Source organism: Vipera berus, assembly GCF_964194415.1.
Source record: "Vipera berus genome assembly, chromosome: 1".
In the NCBI taxonomy this organism is placed as follows: Eukaryota; Metazoa; Chordata; class Lepidosauria; order Squamata; family Viperidae; genus Vipera; species Vipera berus.
Genome location: NC_138202.1, coordinates 33,888,467 through 33,906,411, shown reverse-complemented (window position 1 = coordinate 33,906,411; position 17,945 = coordinate 33,888,467). Strand labels below are relative to the sequence as shown.

The window sequence follows — 17,945 nt, the reverse complement described above, 5'->3', positions numbered from 1 at the left end:
GTGCTGCCAGTTGTTGTTCCGGTACAAGTGGTTTAAAGTCAGTAACTCTTGTGCTGTTATATTGGGGCATGCGGGATAATGCATCTGCCAGGAAGTTCTTTCCCCCCGGTAAGTGTTTGAGAGTGAAATTGAATCGGTGAAAATGTTGGGACCAGCGGGCTTGCTTAGGAGTGAGCTTCCTGGGCGTTTTTAGTGCTTCCAAATTCTTGTGGTCTGTCTAGACCTGGAAAGGTATTTTATTTCTTTCTAAAAATTGGCGCCATGTTAGTAATGCCCACCTCAATGAGAATGCCTCTTTTTCCCATATTGGCCAGCGTTCTGTTTCTGTGAGTTTTCTGGATGTGTATGCGCATGGTTGCAACGTCCCCTCATCATTTTCTTGTAATAGTACGGCTCCTACCACTACATCACTCGCATCTGCCTGTATTACAAAAGGTTTGTCGGGATCTGGGTGTTTTAGGACAGGTTCAGCAGAAAAAAGTCTCTTTAGCCTCTCAAATGCTGCTTGACATTCCATTGACCATTTTAGAGGCTGGCTGGGTTTCACAGGTTACCCCCCCCCCTTCATTTTCAACAAATTTGTGAGGGGCATGGCTATTTGGCCAAATGTGGGGATGAATTGGCGGTAGAAATTTGCAAACCCCAGGAAACTTTGCAATTGCTTCCGTGTGCAGGGGGGGTGCCCACTCTAGTACTGCCCTGACCTTCTCAGGGTCCATTTCGATGCCCTCTGGAGATATGCGATATCCCAGGTAGTCGATTTTTTCCTGATGGAATTCACACTTCGATAATTTAGCATATAAATGGGCAGCTCGCAACTTCTTCAGGACTGCTCTGACTAGTTTGATATGTTCCTCTTTGGTTTTTGTGAAGATAAGGATGTCATCGAGGTAAACCAGGACCCCCTTATATAGGTGCTCTCTCAGCACGTCATTAATTAATTGCATAAAGACTGCGGGGGCCCCTTGCAGTCTGAATGGCAATACTTTGAATTGATAGCACCCCATTGGGCAGTTGAATGCAGTCTTCCATTCGTCTCCTTCCTTAATCCTAATACGGTAGTATGCTTCCCTCAGGTCTAGTTTGGTAAAAATCTTTCCTTTCGATAGGTGGGATAGCATATCCTTCATTAGGGGAAGGGGGTACAGATTACATTCACTAATTGTATTTAGGTTCCGGTAATCCACGCACAAGCGGAAAGAACAATCCTTCTTCTCCCTGAACAGAACCGAGGCGGCCACTTTGGGTTTGGCAGGCTCAATAAATCCTCTTTCTAAGTTTTTCTTTATGAATCTTTCCATTTCTGCCATTTCCCTTGGGCTCATGGCATACATCCTGGGTTTTGGGAGTTTTGCCCCAGGTTTGAATTCTATGGTGCAGTCTGTGGGGTGGTGGGGGGGAAGCTCATCTGCTCTTTCCTCACTGAAAACCTCAGCCAGGTCCCTGTATTCCTCCGGTATCTCTGGTAACCCCTTCTCTTTCCCCACTGCTGCTGTCTCCTCCCTCTGGGTTGGGGGTGTGTGCTTTTGGAGTCTAAGTTCTTCTGCCCCCCCTTTGGGAAATTGAGTTCTGCTGTCCTCCAGTTTATCCCGGGGTTCCATTTCTTCAGCCATTCCAGTCCTAGAATCATTGGGCATTCCATGCCTGGGGCCACTATAAACGTTATGTCCTCCTCATGGGGCCCCAGTGATAGGTGGATTGGTAAAGTGGCTAGGGTGGCTGGTCCTCCCCCTGCTATTGTCCCATCTAATTGACTAAAAGAGATTGGTTGTTTTAGCCTCCTCACTGGGATGCTCAATCTCTCCACCAGCGTTGGGCTGATAAGGCAGCGGATGCACCCAGAGTCTATCAGAGCTTTTATTTTGGCTGCTTCAGGCATAGGGGAAGCTAATATAGTCACTGTCTTAAGTATGGGTGGAAGGGGTCCACTTACCAATGGTTCTCCCTCTGAGCTGTCTTCCGAGTTGTCCACCGTCCCTGCGGTGCAGGCCGGAGTCCAATCCCAGTTCCTGGCAGGAATTGTGGACTCTACAGCCTCTGTCCCCTTCATGGAAGATTCTTTTGTGTTGCCTTGGGGCTTCCCTGGCTTCTTGGAGGATGATGCCTCTGGTTTTCGTGGGGGGGCTTTTGAACGACATTCTGCAGCACGGTGGCCCTCTCTCCCGCAGTTGAAACAACCCGTTGATTTTTTGGCTGTGGCTGGTGGTTTTTCCCCCTCGCGTGTTTGCTCGGGTGGCAGGCGGCCCCATGGTTTTCCTCTGCGGTGTCTCTTCAGTAGGTCTATTTCCACTTCCTCCGCCAGGATGTACCAGTCGTCGAGATGGGGTGGGTCTCCTCGAGGCAGACAAGCGTCATTCAGGTCATAGTTTAGACCGTCTTTGAAGTGGCTAAGGAGTATGTCTTCTGGCCAGTTCAGCTTGCTGGCAATGGCTTGGAATTCTTGGGTATAATCAGCCACTGCTCGCCTGCCCTGCCTCACCGTTTTGATTCTCTCCTGGGCCTTACGGTCAGCCAAAGGATCCTCGAACCGCCGCCTCAAAGATGACATGAATCGGTTGAAGTCATTGAGTTCTGGGGCATTGGAGTCATGCAAGTTCACCACCCAGTCTGCAGCCGTCCCGTCCAGGGCAGATTGCACAATTCGGATGCGTGTTTTGTCACTGGGGATGTCCCGTCCGTACTCTTCCATGTAGCTGAGGACTTGGGTTAGGAAAAATCCCAGTCGTGATGGCTCCCCCTTGAATTTGACTTCCAGGGGCGGGAGTCTTTGGCTGGAGCGTTGTCTGCGCCGTGGCCGGTATCGCTCCTCATCCTGGTCCCCGCCTGTGGTTCTGGGGTGGGTGGGTACTGCTGAGGCAGCAATTCCTGTTCCATTGGACGGCCCCGGGATTTCAGGTGCTGGATCCCCTCCGTTACCTTTCCAGTTGCGTCCCCAGGTGCTGCCTCGGTTGCGATTTTCAGCTCTCTCCCCCCTCAGTGAGCTCAGGGTTGCTTTCATCAGATCAATGGCCTTTTCCAGGATCCGGTCCTCCTCGCTGGCGTGCAGGGAACTCTCCATCTCTTGCCTCCATTCCGGTTGGTGGTTACTCCGCCTCAGGGTCGCTTCTCCCGAAGCCTTTTCCCACTCACTTTTCCTTCCAACGCCCATCAACCACCGGGGTTTTCGGTCGTACTGCTCCACCGCTTCTTCCCCGGGGGAATATGCCGCTTCAGCTTCCCATCGTCTCTGGGATTCCATTTGGGGGGAAGACTCCCCCTCCATGGGGCTTCCCTCCTCTCTTGCTTCGTCGCCAGACATTGTATTTGTTGCAAAGTCCCCCGGTAAGGTTTTCCCTTCCAGGTTGACTCTTAAAGCAGATTCCGTCTACTGTCAGGACCCACCTCAATCCACATCTTAGGAAATAAGAACTCTTGGATGCAAGTTTAGTCCAAAAGGAAAATGTTTACTAGGATGGAATCGATTGTGGCAATACAAGACGGAATCTAACAAAGTTACATTTCAATCCTATATAAAGCATTCCCATTTCAGCCCCTCCCCTCATCCATTTGGTCAGGCTCTCATCATTTGCTTAAGTGTCAGGTCCTTCCATGGGAAAGGGAACTCTCCTTGGTTTTATGGTTATTGCTTTCCTTTTTAGTTGTAAATGAAGATGCAATCCAGATCTGTCTCTCCCCCTCCCTCCCCCAGTTCAAATGTTCCCTGTTGTTTGAAGATCGCCTAAAGTCTATCCTCTCCCCCCCCCTTCGGAGAGATGGCAGAATCCCCAGAATAAGCACATTGTTCTACCTATACATTTATGAAATGTGATATAAATGGATTCTGACACTTGTCAACATTCCCTTTTGGGGTAGGATTTGGTGAACTGATAACTGGTGAATTGTGATAATAATAGATGTTATAGATTTTTCTGGACCCATCACAGACCAGCACAGAATGTAGCTTGGTTACTTTGGTAATTAACCTTATATAGGAGTAAGGCAGGGACGTATCATCCTGTTGATTCTTCTATTTAGCAGTTTTTGATGCTGTTGATATAGAATCATACTGAGGCATCTCTGTGAGTTGAAAATTGAAGGCATTGTTTCATAGTGGTTCCATTCCTACCCGTGGTGCTGTTTCTAAATAAGGGGTTGTTGGTGGGTGACTTTTGTAAAGCCTTGTAACAGTTGTGGTGTGTACTTCCACAAGGTTCATCTTGCCCGGCATTCTTGAATATCTATATGAAGCTGCTAGTAGAAATCCTTCAGGCATTTGGAATGAAGTTTCATCAGTAAATAGATTACAGTAAACATTTTGCAAACCTAATTTTCACTTGAGGCACAGTGACCTAAGTGTCCAGTATGCACAACTAGTTAACTTTGTCCATCTCTGAGTGTAGATAGCTGCACATCAGTAGTATACGCAATAGCAATCTTAATTAGATTGTTGCAATGTACTCTGTTCAGCTGCCATCTTATATATGGCAGTCAAGGTAGTATGGGGACTCAGAAGATGGCTGAACTTTACTCCATCTCTTCAAACACTACTCTGGCTGCCAATAATATACTACAATAGTATACTTGCTACTACTTAAGGTAGTGACATCTATGAATTTCTAAAAATGGCTGTGGACATGGAAGCTGAGAGACCAGCTCATCTGATATTGAGAATATCACAATATTTTCAAAGTGTTTATATGTTTAATAATATTTTAAGTTTATTTTAACGTCTGGAGAATTAATATTCTAAGCATGATTCTGTTGTTAAGCCATCCTATACTCGAAAAGGTGGTAGCTGATTTAAGGAAGAAGCATATTCTTGATGGAAAATGTTCCCAAACTCTACGGGCCTGATACAGCTTTCTAATCCCTTATTGTACTATACAATAATTCTCAGGTGACTAAAAAATACAAGAAGAAAAAGCTAAAAGGCAAACAGCTTGTGTAATTATTAATGTCCACATCTACATTTCATCACTTGTTGAGTGCAACATGAAGTGGCTTGTATCACAGATCTAAATCAAAACAGAAATGCCATGATGTTATAACATTACCTCAAATGCAATATAATTAAGATGTCAGATTGCATGTCATTAATGTGTGTAGGTGTATGTTGGGCCTTTGTTGCCTCTTCAAAAAACTATGTTCATTCCAGCCCACTACTATAGTTTTATTTGGAGTGCTCAGTTGGGCCAGTGACAAGTCCAGTCTTCCAGAGTTGATACTTCTTAATGTGCTGGACTACAACAGCCACATTCCCTAGCCATCAGATTACTGGGTTAGGCAAGTATGGCCTAGACCACTCGATAATGCTTCTTCCAAATCTGAAAAGGACTCAAGAGATATAATAAGCACATTGGTCATTCTTAAGGAGAACTTTTATCCAGCTCTCACTCTAGTGTTTTAGGGATCAAACACTGCAACTTTGAATGGGCTCATCTAATAAATAGCTTAGATTGAAGTAAGGAATCATGAGCTGAAGAAGCTTCTTGAATGAGAAGTGAAATGTTTTCAAACAAAAGAATCAAGAAAGTCCAATTGCTTTTTGGAAAAAGCACCTTTGAGACAATCATGACACGGATGATTTAAATATCCATAGACATTAAGGATTCATTTTTTTTCTGTTTCCAAATATATCTTTTGCTAATGAAAAAGTGTCTTGAGTTGCTTCAACTATAATCCCTTGTTTATGTCCAAGCACTGGCAACAACTACTAGAAGAAACAGCACCTGTTAGTAGAGTTGCCATTGCTAGAATATATCCTGGGGTTTGTTTCTCCATTTGAAGAAAACTATGTTTACTGTAGATTGCCACAAAGATTTTTTTTTGGAGGGGGAGCTCTTGAGGTAGTATGGCCCAAAACTTGTAAAATACCATTCTATGGATTAAAACAATCTTTGTTGGTGGTATAATCCCCCTCTCTTTTTTGTACTGGAAGGAATCCAATATGAAGTAATGGTTAAGGTATTGCAACCAGATGGAGAGCCCAGTTGTAAGAACCCATTCAACCTCTGAATTTACTAAGGAATTATATTCACTGTCAAGCCAGCCTACCTCATAAATTTTATTATTTATTATTTATGTATTTATCCTTATTTTAAGGATAAAATTATGAGACACCCCCGTTTGTAAGTCCTCTTGAGTTAAGATGGGATATAAATTCAGCAAATGAATGAATGAATGAAAGAAATGGAAGTAATTGGTTACATTCAAGTTCAGAAACAGATATGAAAAAATTCATTGCCATGGCTTTTCCCAATTGTGTGTTTTCATCTTGTCATCTTGTGTTTTTTCATTCGAAGTGAATATGGCTAATGTATGTCATCTCAAAAATGTTGTTTCTGATTAAATACACACACAGTTTCTAACACTAAATCAGATACATTCAGAAGGAGAACCTGGCAATACTTTTTTCATATCTTCTGAGAAAGAAAGTCTTTCTGGGAAAGTTGATGCCAGCCACACTGATGCCAGAAAACAAATTCATCTACAATTGCTGCAAACATTTGACTCAGATATAATGATACTTTCATGAAATATGATGCTGTATCTTTTGCTTTCAAAACTGAAATCAGGTCTTGTTCTTTCCATTATAGGGCTTAACTGATAACAGAAACTTGCTGAAATACAGACTTACGTGCTACTTTTAATTGTCTTAGTATCTCTTCTAAGTCACATTCCAGTAGTTGTAAGACTTGTATCCTCATCTGAAATCTTTTGAAGAGGCCTAATTCAAATAGTTCCTTGAAGTTAAAGATAAAAAGATTTTTAAATATTCACTGCATAGATAAGATACTGCCAATGCAACTGTGATAGAATAATATCATTTTAGGACATCTCTGTTCTCTAGAGGAGCATTCTGATTTGGCCATCAACAATCCCTGTTTGTGTTATTTTTTATTTTTAATGCTCATTTTTATTTAATTTTGCATTTATTTACAGGTATGTAATGACCCTATCCAATTTTCCATCCTAGGTGCTTCATAAAATATATGTTGTTGTTGTTAGTTGCGAAGTTGTGTCTGACTCATAGCGACCCTATGGACAACGTTCTTCCAGGCCTTCTTGTCCTCTACCGTCTTCTGGAGTCCATTTAAGCTCACGCCTACTGCTTCAGTGACTCCATCCAGCCACCTCATTCTCTGTCGTCCCCTTCTTCTATTGCCCTCAATCTTTCCTAGCATTAGGCTCTTCTCCAGTGAGTCCTTCCTTCTCATTAGTTTTAGTTTAGTTTAGTTTATTAGACTTATATACCGCCCTTCTCCCGTAGGACTCAGGGCGGTTCACAAGGTTTTTTAAAAGAAAACAATACCACAATTACAAAAATTAAAACAATTAAAATGATTATATTAACCTTGAATATAAAAATCCTAATTAAAATCAAATTAAAACCCCAATTAATACCCTCAGTCCAGGCCAGAAAGCTCAAAGAGCCAGGTCTTCAGGTCCCGGCGGAACAAGCGGAGGTCAGGGGCAGTCCTAAGCTCTACAGGCAGCTGGTTCCAAAGGGCTGGCGCACTCACAGAGAAGGCCCTCCCCCTGGGTATTGTCCGCTGGCAATCTTTTACCAGCGGTACCCTGAGAAGACCCTCCCTGTGGGAGTGCACAGGACGAAGGGACCTTGATGCCAGCAGCAGGTGCTCCCTCAAATATCCCGGACCTAAGCCATTTAGGGCTTTATAGGTCATCACCAGCACCTTGAATCTCACCCGGAGGGCAACCAGAAGCCAATGCAGTTCGCGGAGCAGAGGTGTTATGTGGGAGTATTGGGAAACCCCCATCACAACCCGCACGGCTGCATTCTGCGCCAGCTGAAGCCTCCGGGTGGTCCTCAAGGGCAACCCCATGTAGAGAGCGTTGCAGTAGTCCAATCGGGCAGTCACGAGCGCATGAGTGACTGTGCGTAGGGCATCTCGGTCCAGGTAGGGCTGCAACTGGCGCACCAGGCGAACCTGGGCAAAGGCCCCCCTGGTCACGGCTCCTATATGGTCTTCAAAACTGAGCCGCGAATCCAGGAGGATGCCCAAGTTGCGTGCCCTATTGACGGGGGGCAACACCTCACCCCCCATCATTAAAGATGGAATAGGCTGGTTAGTCCGAGATGCTGGTATGCACAGCCACTCAGTCTTGGCAGGATTGAGACGAAGCCTGTTTCTTCCCATCCAGACCCGGACCGCCTCCAGGCAATGGGACATTAGGTGGCCAAAGTATAAAATATATAATACAGTGCAAACGAATATCTGCTTTACCAGACTTCTTAACTAGGTATTATCTTGGATAGTCCACGAATGTGCATTTTGTGGATGCAGCTTTCTTCAAATCTTGCTTACATTTCATTGTCTGCTAGACAGGGATAGTGAGAATTCTCAGAATTAATAATGAATGTTTTGGCATTTCAGCAATGGCACTGAAGCATGACTATTAGTTAAACAGCTGGCATCTGGCTTGCAATGTATAATCACACTTAATTGAATCATTGCCATTTTATTTAATCACTAGTAACTGCATTATAAACTCTGTAGATGTTTAGTGGTAAGAGTAACAACATCTGTCTTTTAAAGACGTGTGAAATATGTGTCACATTGCAGACGGCTGGCAAGGTGGCCTTGCTTTGCTCCACTCCTCCCCCCAGGCACATGTTGGTACTGTTGCCCTGGGTATGTAAAATGAAACTGGAATTAGAGAAGCAGAATATATCAATTATGTTTAAGCATCTTCACATCTTTGTAATAACAGAGCACTTGAAAATTATTATTCAGACAATTTGGAATGTGTTGACATATTGATTTTCAACTTGGGCTGTTATAAACAGGTGTGGTGCAAAAACCCAGTGGCTTCTCCAGTTCTAGTTGGGTGAGACTTTTGTGCATTAACCAGAATGCATTGCGTAGTGTTTCTCCAGATCAATTTTTGGATACTTCATTTCCATGGATAATAATGGCAGTCCACTTTCCACCACTCAGTATATGCCTATTTTCCCTGATTACTGAGCAAAAATAGATAATAAGATTTTAATCATTGCACTGGTAAAATTGTTCTTTAATACCCATGAACTACCTCTGATAGCTCCCCCCTGAGATCATAAATGTCCTGTTTATCAGTTATTTATTTTTTTTTGCAAAATTCAGCATGTTAAATTTCACAGGATCTTCTAATTGCATGTTACGCTTTAAAAACAGTTCTTCATTTTAATTTTGCACTATTCATTGAAATAAAGAATGGCTTTTAATGTTTATGATTAAATGAAAAATACCATAAAAATGGTATTTAAAATCTTTAAAATCTTTTCTTTGAAAACATATAGGGTAAAGATTAGTAGTATTTTACATCATTATGGCTGCTGTTATTATTAAAAAGTGCATACGTATGATCTCTTATTGGCCTTCTGAAACCTGAAATTCCTAGGAGAAATTAAGTCCAGAACAGGACCCAGTATTGGATCTAATGTATAACTGGGCAGAACACAAGGAAATTATTTTCCTTTATGTAAAAGTCATGCTGTGCTACTGATACTCACAGAACTTTACAGAGTAACATAAGGCAAATTCTCTCCCCATTGGGTTACATTGTAAATTTTAGATGATACCTACCTAAGAGAAGAGGTTTACAAGAGATGAATGCAAGAAAATTTAGAATTTTGCACTTACTTTTCCTTACCAGATGTATGAAGCCTGAATTGTATTAAATTACCCACTTTTATTGATGGAATGGTTCTCATTGGTAGAATGAAGATAAAATCCCACCTACAACCCTGTTGAATGCTCAATATTTGCTAGAGAAAAAAAATGGGAAGGGAATGGGAGGGTGCAAAGCAGATTTGCAGGGCCATAGAGAATGTTAGAGGAGAGGGGAAAAAATACCTTGCTGTGTGACTGAAAGCTCAATTGTAAGATACTAGATTTTATTGATGTATTGATGTATTATTTATTAAATTTATGTGCTGCTCATCTCACTCTTGGAGTGACTCTAGTCTTACGTATGTTCTCTTGTATATATAAGGTGGTAGTTATTTTTGTGTAAATATTAATCAGATTTCCTGTAAGGCAGATTTTGAACACAATAGGAAAGAATATTCCTTGAATGAATGATTTTTTGTGTTTTTCCCCCCACAGTCAATTGGGAGACAATATGGAGAGCTAATACTATGAAGAAATTTGAGATCCATATGAACATGAACACCAATGTTGGACTACTAAGACTGTTCCCTGGAATTACTGCTACAGCGGTCAGCCTCCCACTTCCTCAGAACATCTCAGAGCAAGTTTGAAGTGTTGATTCCATATAATTAATATGCAATGAGAAAAGATACTTGGTATTATCCAGGTTCATTGCTGGTATTTAAATACTTTCAGAGAATTAGTATTGAACTAATTATCTTTCAATACATGCTTAGATCCGGTCAACACTTCCAAGAACACCGTTATGCTAGTATTTGTAATAGGAAGTTACCACATTTTGGAGGCTTCTGTGGCCAAAAGAATCTTCTGAATTTTTGACACTTGAGAAACACTTTTATATTATTTATGGCTTGAGGTCGTTGAAGTATGAAAAGGGTAATTTGCATTGGAGAAGTAGGCTGAGCCCTTTATACTGTGGTTTTCTCTCACAAAAATGACGCTGAGGATGCAGAAGTTGGACATCTCTGTCCTGACTGCCATTGTATGCCTAAGGCATGAGTTTAGAGGCATGGTTCTTCTGGTCCAGAAGCAGAATTGGTCTTCCAGGCTTCCATCTTCAAGATGGGCCTGATCTCCATGAACCTATTTTTTTTTATATTCTTCCCACTATAATCAAAAAACTCTAGGCAGGTTCTTCAAATGTTTCTAAAACAACTACAGGATAAAATCAGATAAAACATTTTGATTTAATTAAATCAAAATAAAAAATAGGCAACTATGATACAAGAGCTTAAAAATCAGAAAACCAGACCTCAAACTCAACCAATAAATAGATGATGACATTTGTAATTCAAAAGCTCTCTCAAATAACTTTGTTTTAAATAATTTCCAAATAGTTAATAAAGTGGAGGAGCTGATAAAATTTATCCTTTTCTGTTTTAAAGACATCCATGTTAGGAATCATTTGTGCATCTTTTGGTAATAAAAATGCTCAATTTAAAGAGCTATTTTTTTTACTCTTCTAAATTTTCTCCTGATCAGCATCATTATATACAGTAAGCCCCAATTTTCATATTTTAAGAAGGAGGAAAAAAATCTCCATTCCCATTTCTCCATGCCATGCATGTTTTATATGTCTCACTCACTAGTTTTCCAAACTAAAGAAAATGTTTGAATCTGCTATTTGTTTCGATAATCATTTTCTGCACTTTTTCTAACTCTGTATATTCTCTTTAAAATGGGGTGACCAGAATTGTGTATAGTATTACAAATGGGGATGTAGCATAGATTTGTATAAAGCCATTACAAATTTGGCAGTCTTATTCTCAATTGCTTTCCTAATGATCTCTAGCATAGAATTTAATTTTTTCATAGTTGTACACTATCAACATCTTCACTGAGCTAATCACAAGATGTATTTAAGATCTGTTCCTTGGTTTGTTACAGATAGCTCAAACCCTATCAGCGCATAAATTAGGTACAGCTTGTTGCCCAATGTGCAACATTTCACACTTAGTTAAACTGAACCTCTATAGTCATTTGGTTGACCATTCATCAAGTTTTTTTTTAAAAAAAAACCTTTTTAGGCTTTTCAAAATCATTTTCTATATCATTACTCCGAATAATTTTATATCATCCGCAAACTTGGCCAGTTCATTCCTTACTCTTAAATCAGGATATATATTTTTTGAAAAGTTAAAATCCCTAGTCCTAATATAGGGTCTTGAAGAATTTCATTTCTTGGCTTCCTCTGTTGATAAATGGCTCATTTATTCCTATGCTTTGCTTTCTGTTGTTTAGTCATTCAAAGACAAGTCTTCTGATCTCCTGACCACTGTGTTTACTCAACAGTATTTAGTGAGGAACATTGTACCTACTGGTGGTCAATGTAACTGAAAAATACCACAGAGGATATATACTAAATAAAAATAGAGATATTCAAGAAAGAGGGTGGAAGTCACATTAAATCCTGTACATTAGGACATGATATAAAATATGTATCTCTTTGTCTGACAGTGTGAAGAAAGATAGACTGTATAGGTCATTCTGAGAGTTCATTAAAAATCCAAGTACACAGTGTTGACAGAGCCTTGCATGTGCCATTTACAATCCCACTGAACTCTAGAAGATTGGTAAGGAAGAATTCTTGGATGGATCCCATCAACAGAGATTTGTTACTCTAAACCACTCAAGATATCCTAGAATATTTCCCCTTTTTTTCTCAGTTTGCTTTATTTATCCTGATCATTTCCCTGAAAAAGCCAGTACAGCTTCAGATATATGTCCCATATCTTCTGTTCTTTATATGCATTTTATAGCTAGGAATTATTCTAGCCCATTAATCCTCTTCATTCCAGCAGGTTTATGTTATATTGTACATAAGTATTTATGACCTTGTTTGCAACAAAGTACTCTAATTTTCCATTCTTGGCTTGTATACTTCTAGCATTGGCACAGAAACACCTATACTATACACACGATCCCTTTGCACATCTTGCCTTTTTGTTTCCTGACTTGTCATGTTCACTGATTAACTCACAATACTGTCCCTATTCCTTATATTATTTTCTAAAATTTGTATACCCTTCCACCTGGATGCTGCTTCCTATCTGTTGATTTTTCCTTAGGGATCAGTGGAAAAGCTGCTCTACAGCTTTTTTTTAATGATATGCCAGCAGCCTAGTTCCATTTTGGTTCAGGTGGAGCTTGTCTATCTTGTACATGGTTGTTTTGTTCCAAATCTTTTCTTGGTGTCTAAGGAATTTAGTCACAAATCTGACATAACTCTGTATTGAGATCTCCTAGTTTTGCTTGCTTAGTTGACCCTAGTAGATATTAGGCAATATATTACAATATGAGAATGCTACCTGGGCAATTGCAAAATTAAAGCTCCTAATTCATAGCCTAAATTTGGCTTCCAGGACTAGCTAAATACATTTTCTAATATGCCAGGGATCAAAATTATTTGCAGAACAACTAGTAAATACAGATATTTAAAGCCTTGGGAAAAAGGGCATATCTATTTAAAATTTATTTAATATATTTATGTGGCCATCTAACTCAACCAAAGTGTCTTTGTCCAGCTCACAAAATTGAACAAAACCTAATAAGGAGAACATAAAACCATATATTTTAAAGTGACAATAATAAAACAATAAAATGGTGATCCAAACAGAAATAATACCATCATCTAATCACGGTTCCAACATATCATGATTCCAGAGAAACAACCTGTCTTGACAGCAAAGTCAAGGCCAACTATATGGTGGGAGAAAGGTTGTTCCATAAAACAGGAGTTGCCACTATAAAGGTCCATTTCCTGGGTCCCACACAATAACATAATTTCAATTAATGGATCCAGAGTGCATATGGGGCAGGCATATACCTTGATCAGAAGGTGGCCTCTCAAGTATACTGGTCCTATGCCATGTAGAACTTTAAAGATGATAAGCAGCATCTTAAATTGTAGCCAGAATCCAATGGGGAGCCAGTGTGGCTTGTAAAGTATATATGGTCCTTGGTTAAGAACTATTCATTCAACAACCATTCAAACTTGCAATGGAATTGAATGAATGGTACTTAAGATTGATCCTCAAAGTTTTGGATGTTCTGCAGTCACATTGGCAACCACAAGCAAAGTGATTGGGGAAAATGGCAGGAAGCCAGAAGTTACACTTACATCAGGTCCTTTCTTAACAAACCAGAGACTGCCAAAATTGCCATTGCTAAATGGCATGGTGACATAATGTCTCGCTTTATCACCATATCTCTTATTGATAGAAAACTGCTCCTAATTACTACCATTAAATGAGGACTACTGTAGTGGTGCCACATGGGCATAGTGAGAGAAATCCATAATTGCTTGCGCTGTTGGATTCTGGAGCAAATGTAGCTTTAGGAACGTCTAGAAATGAAGGGCCATTTAGTTATGTGACAAATTCAATTGGGAGATGATTAAATGAAGATTTTCACTGTTAAGTAAGAAATCACACAGACAAATATCTTAATTAAGAATTGGAGAAAATGATATGAAAGAAGAAATGAAACTTGGAAGATCAGAGGAGAAGAAGAAAAGAAAATTTTTATTAAGATAGGATTATTCATGAGTTGTCATGGAAGAGATTTGATTCATGTAAATGAGGTTTAAAAAGATGAAGTATATTGTGACTTAGAGATATTTGCAGAGAGAATATATATTCAGAAATCAATTCCATTAGAAAGTGGGATACAATAAAACAGTTGTCAGGTAGAAAAGCACTGGATGCTTATGAAATATCTTTGTAACTATTTAAAGCTAGAGGACAAGATATAGTTAAAATCAAAACAGCTCCATGTCAAAAAATAAGAAACAAGACTGCTGAGCTAGAGACTGGAAAAGTTTTCTGCATGTACTTATTGTATCCCAAAGAAGAGAGATGTAAGAGAATATGCAAATTAAAACATTGCACTAATTGCTTGCACAAAGTCTAGCTTATGGATCTACAAAGAACAGAACCATACAGTCCATGAAAACTGGAGTGACAAATAAACAGAGTTTTCAGGAAAAGCAGTAGAGGTACCCAACATCAGATGATTAATGTAGCACAAAAAATGGACTGAACAAGAAAAATAGAAGAAGAATTCTATATTTCTACACTGATTACTGTATAGCAAGACCATTGATTGGCCTTAATATATGTTGGAGTTTAAAAGGGTAACTGATCATTCTTTAGAGAACCTTTTACAATGAACAAAAAGCAATAGCAAGCACTGGGTGTGGAGAAACAGAGTGGTGCTGAATAGGGAAATGAAAAAGACAAAGATGTGTATTCTATTTAACTTAAACAGTGAATATAATATGAGATTGACAGCAATTGACAAGATACATAGATGGAATCAAAATAGACAGTTTGAAGTCTAGGAATTGTTTGAGCACTGCAGCTTTTACAGGTGTGTAGTGCCCATTTTGCTCCTTAATAACCTCCAAAATACCTAAAGAACCTGAAAAAATTGGCCATTTTTTTTGGCTTCATCTATACTGGAGGGTTCCAGGGGCCACAAAATGGGAGCTGCTGGGCTTCGCATTTTGTACACAGGATCTGTTAATTTATACATACTTTTTATTCACAAATATAGCAGAATGAAAACTTTTAGATGACAGTAATGATAAAATGGATTCCATTCTATCATTACGCTTGCTAATTGGTGGTTAAATTCTTTTTTTCTTCATGATGAAGGCAGTGGCTTACATTGAACAGAAAGTTCAAAATTTATACATAACACAAGGATGCTGTAATTTAGGTTTCACAGTCTTTAGAGGCCTCTTAAAATTTCAGATTTTTTTTTTAAATATAGGAAATTAAATTAAGCGTTTCAGTATGTTCACATGGCCGTCGATAATAGATTAATGCATGCTTTGTTTCTGCATGCACTAACACCTCTTGTTCAAAAAGGGCCCATCCCCACCCCACCGCAGGTTTGCTATGTATCTTGGCAGCAGTCTTGCCAAGTTCAGTTGTTACACAGCTTTTTCTCTGCTGGTACTTGTCAGGTAGAGCCTTTACAACTTCTCATAGCTTGGGGCCTCACCATGTCTAAACCTGGCCCCACCTCCAGCCGAAGACTAGAGCTACAGTTCTTGTGCCCTACCAACTGCCCCCCATATAGCTTCAGTCCCATCCACAAGCATGCTGCTCTTGCTAGGAAATGAGGCTAGTCTGCAAACGTACATTAAAGAAAGGAAAGGTCTCCTAATTTTCTGCTGTAACACTGTTACATTTAACCATTTAATTTTTTTATCTTTCATTTTCTTCTACTCTCTCAGACTTCAAGTAGCATATTTTCCTGCATTGTGTAATTAAGGTTTAGTGATTAGAAACAGGCGATCCTAGCAGATGGCCTTCAAGGTCTGTATTAGACGTCTATAATTCTAAGTGCAAAAGTAAATGCAAGCTGTTCACTCTGGAGTCATATATTAATGTCCTTATTTAAGTAGATTATTTTAACACATCATAATTAAAATAGGCAGATTACCTGCATCTTTCTGAATCATCATATTTTTCTCATTTTTGAGTATAGCCTGTCTTTGCTTACTCAACATTTCTTGGTACACAGGGCAGTGCTGTATATATTAGCTAAACTTTTCCCCACCCTTGATTAGCCTAGAAACACTCAGAAACTCTAGCCAGCCATAGCCAGTGGTGTGACATACTATAAACCATCGATTCTTGTACAAGCATTTGCATCTGTGTGAGAGTGTGTGTTTATTATATACACATGTATGTTTGTAACATCCATCTTTAATATTTAGCACTTCTGTTGCTTTTTGAAATTTTGTTTATTAAGGGATCTATGCTACTCCAGTCAAAAGACAACACTGAGTTAGTTATTTTCCTCATTACAGAACTAATATGATTATTCATACATTTTGAATTGATCTGAGAAGAAATAAAATTGTATTGCATGAGTCAAATGAGTTGGATGCTTGAACTGTAATTTCTCATGCAGTTTTCCTCTTCCAAGCAGGTAAGGGCATTTCTTCAGAGCTCTATGGAAGGCATTGTACTTGAGACCTATGGGAGTGGAAATGCTCCAAATAATTGTCCAGGATTACTAGATTTGCTGAGGAAAGCTACTGATTCCAATGTTGTGATTTTGAATTGCACCCAATGTCTACGAGGATCTGTGTCATCAGTCTATGCCACAGGAAAGGTGAGAGGAATTCTGCAATCTAAATCACTCTTCCTAACCTGGTGACTTTCAAATATTCCCATGATCCTAAATGCACTTGTAAGATGCAGATTTAAATAATATGCTTAGCTAGCGAATATACTTGCTTTTCTTCTCTTACAGACCATTCTATTCCAAAGATTACAAATGACTTCCATACAATTAAAACATAAGTATCACTAACATGAGCATAATGACAAGAAGGCTCAGATGTATCAGGCAGCAAAATCTTCACTTTGAACAGCTCTTTCAAATATAACATGGGTCACATAGCCCAAATTACTGGGGGTATGCTGTTCTAGGAAACTAGAGCCATCAGTTAGATATCCGTGTAGGTAGTACTTCCTTAGAGTTGGCATCCTTAGCACTGGATTTGACTGGATGGGCAAATTCAACTTGCGGAATGGGACTTTAGAGGTATCCAGGCTTTCAGCCATGTAGAGCTTTAAAGGGGACCATCATCACCTTGAATTGTATACTGAAATTGATTGGCAGCCAATACAGCTCCCTTAGTAGACATAGTATATGGTTGACGCTAGGCATTCCCAATAATAGCTCAGGCCACTGCCTGCTGAACCAGCTGAAAGTTCTGAATGCTTCTCAAGGGAAGTGTTATCTAGAACACATTGCAATGTTTCAGCCACAAGGTGACAAGAATATGAGTGGTCAAGAGCAAAGCTCCCTGTTCTAGAAATGACTGCAACTGCTGTACAAGATGTCATTGTACAAAAGCCTTTTTTGGCCACAACCATCACGTGCTATTCAAGCTGGAGCTGTAAGTCCAAACCAGCTCTAAGCAGTGCAGTCTTACTGAAAGTCAGGGTAGACTGTGTCTGGAAACTCTTGATTCAGAATTTACAGGATAATACTTGGGTTTGAGCTGATTGGCACATTCTGGATTGAGAAAAAAATATATAGATATCAGCTTGGTGGGGGGAATTACTATTTGTCTAGTCCAGGGGTGTCAAACTGCTGACTTGCAGGCCAGTTGCATCATATGGAGGCCGCGCCCACCCCAACTCTGGCAATGCAAAAAAAAGTCATGATACGTCGTGACATGTCACATGACGTGGTAAGTTTGACACCTGTGTTCTAGTCCTTTTCTCTTTGTTTGGAGCATACCTTTATTTAGATTATTCA

The 17,945-nt window shown here is 39.8% G+C and overlaps 1 protein-coding gene across 1 annotated transcript in view; it reads left to right on the top strand.

Moving 5' to 3' along the window:
- Window positions 1-17,945, top strand: part of ASPG (asparaginase) — a 94,289-nt gene that overhangs the window by 26,807 nt on the left and 49,537 nt on the right. Inside the window, exons 7-8 of the mRNA XM_081312865.1 lie at window positions 10,092-10,204; window positions 16,602-16,787. Of these exons, the coding sequence (XP_081168991.1) occupies window positions 10,092-10,204; window positions 16,602-16,787 (299 nt within the window). The remainder of the gene's footprint in view (window positions 1-10,091; window positions 10,205-16,601; window positions 16,788-17,945) is intronic.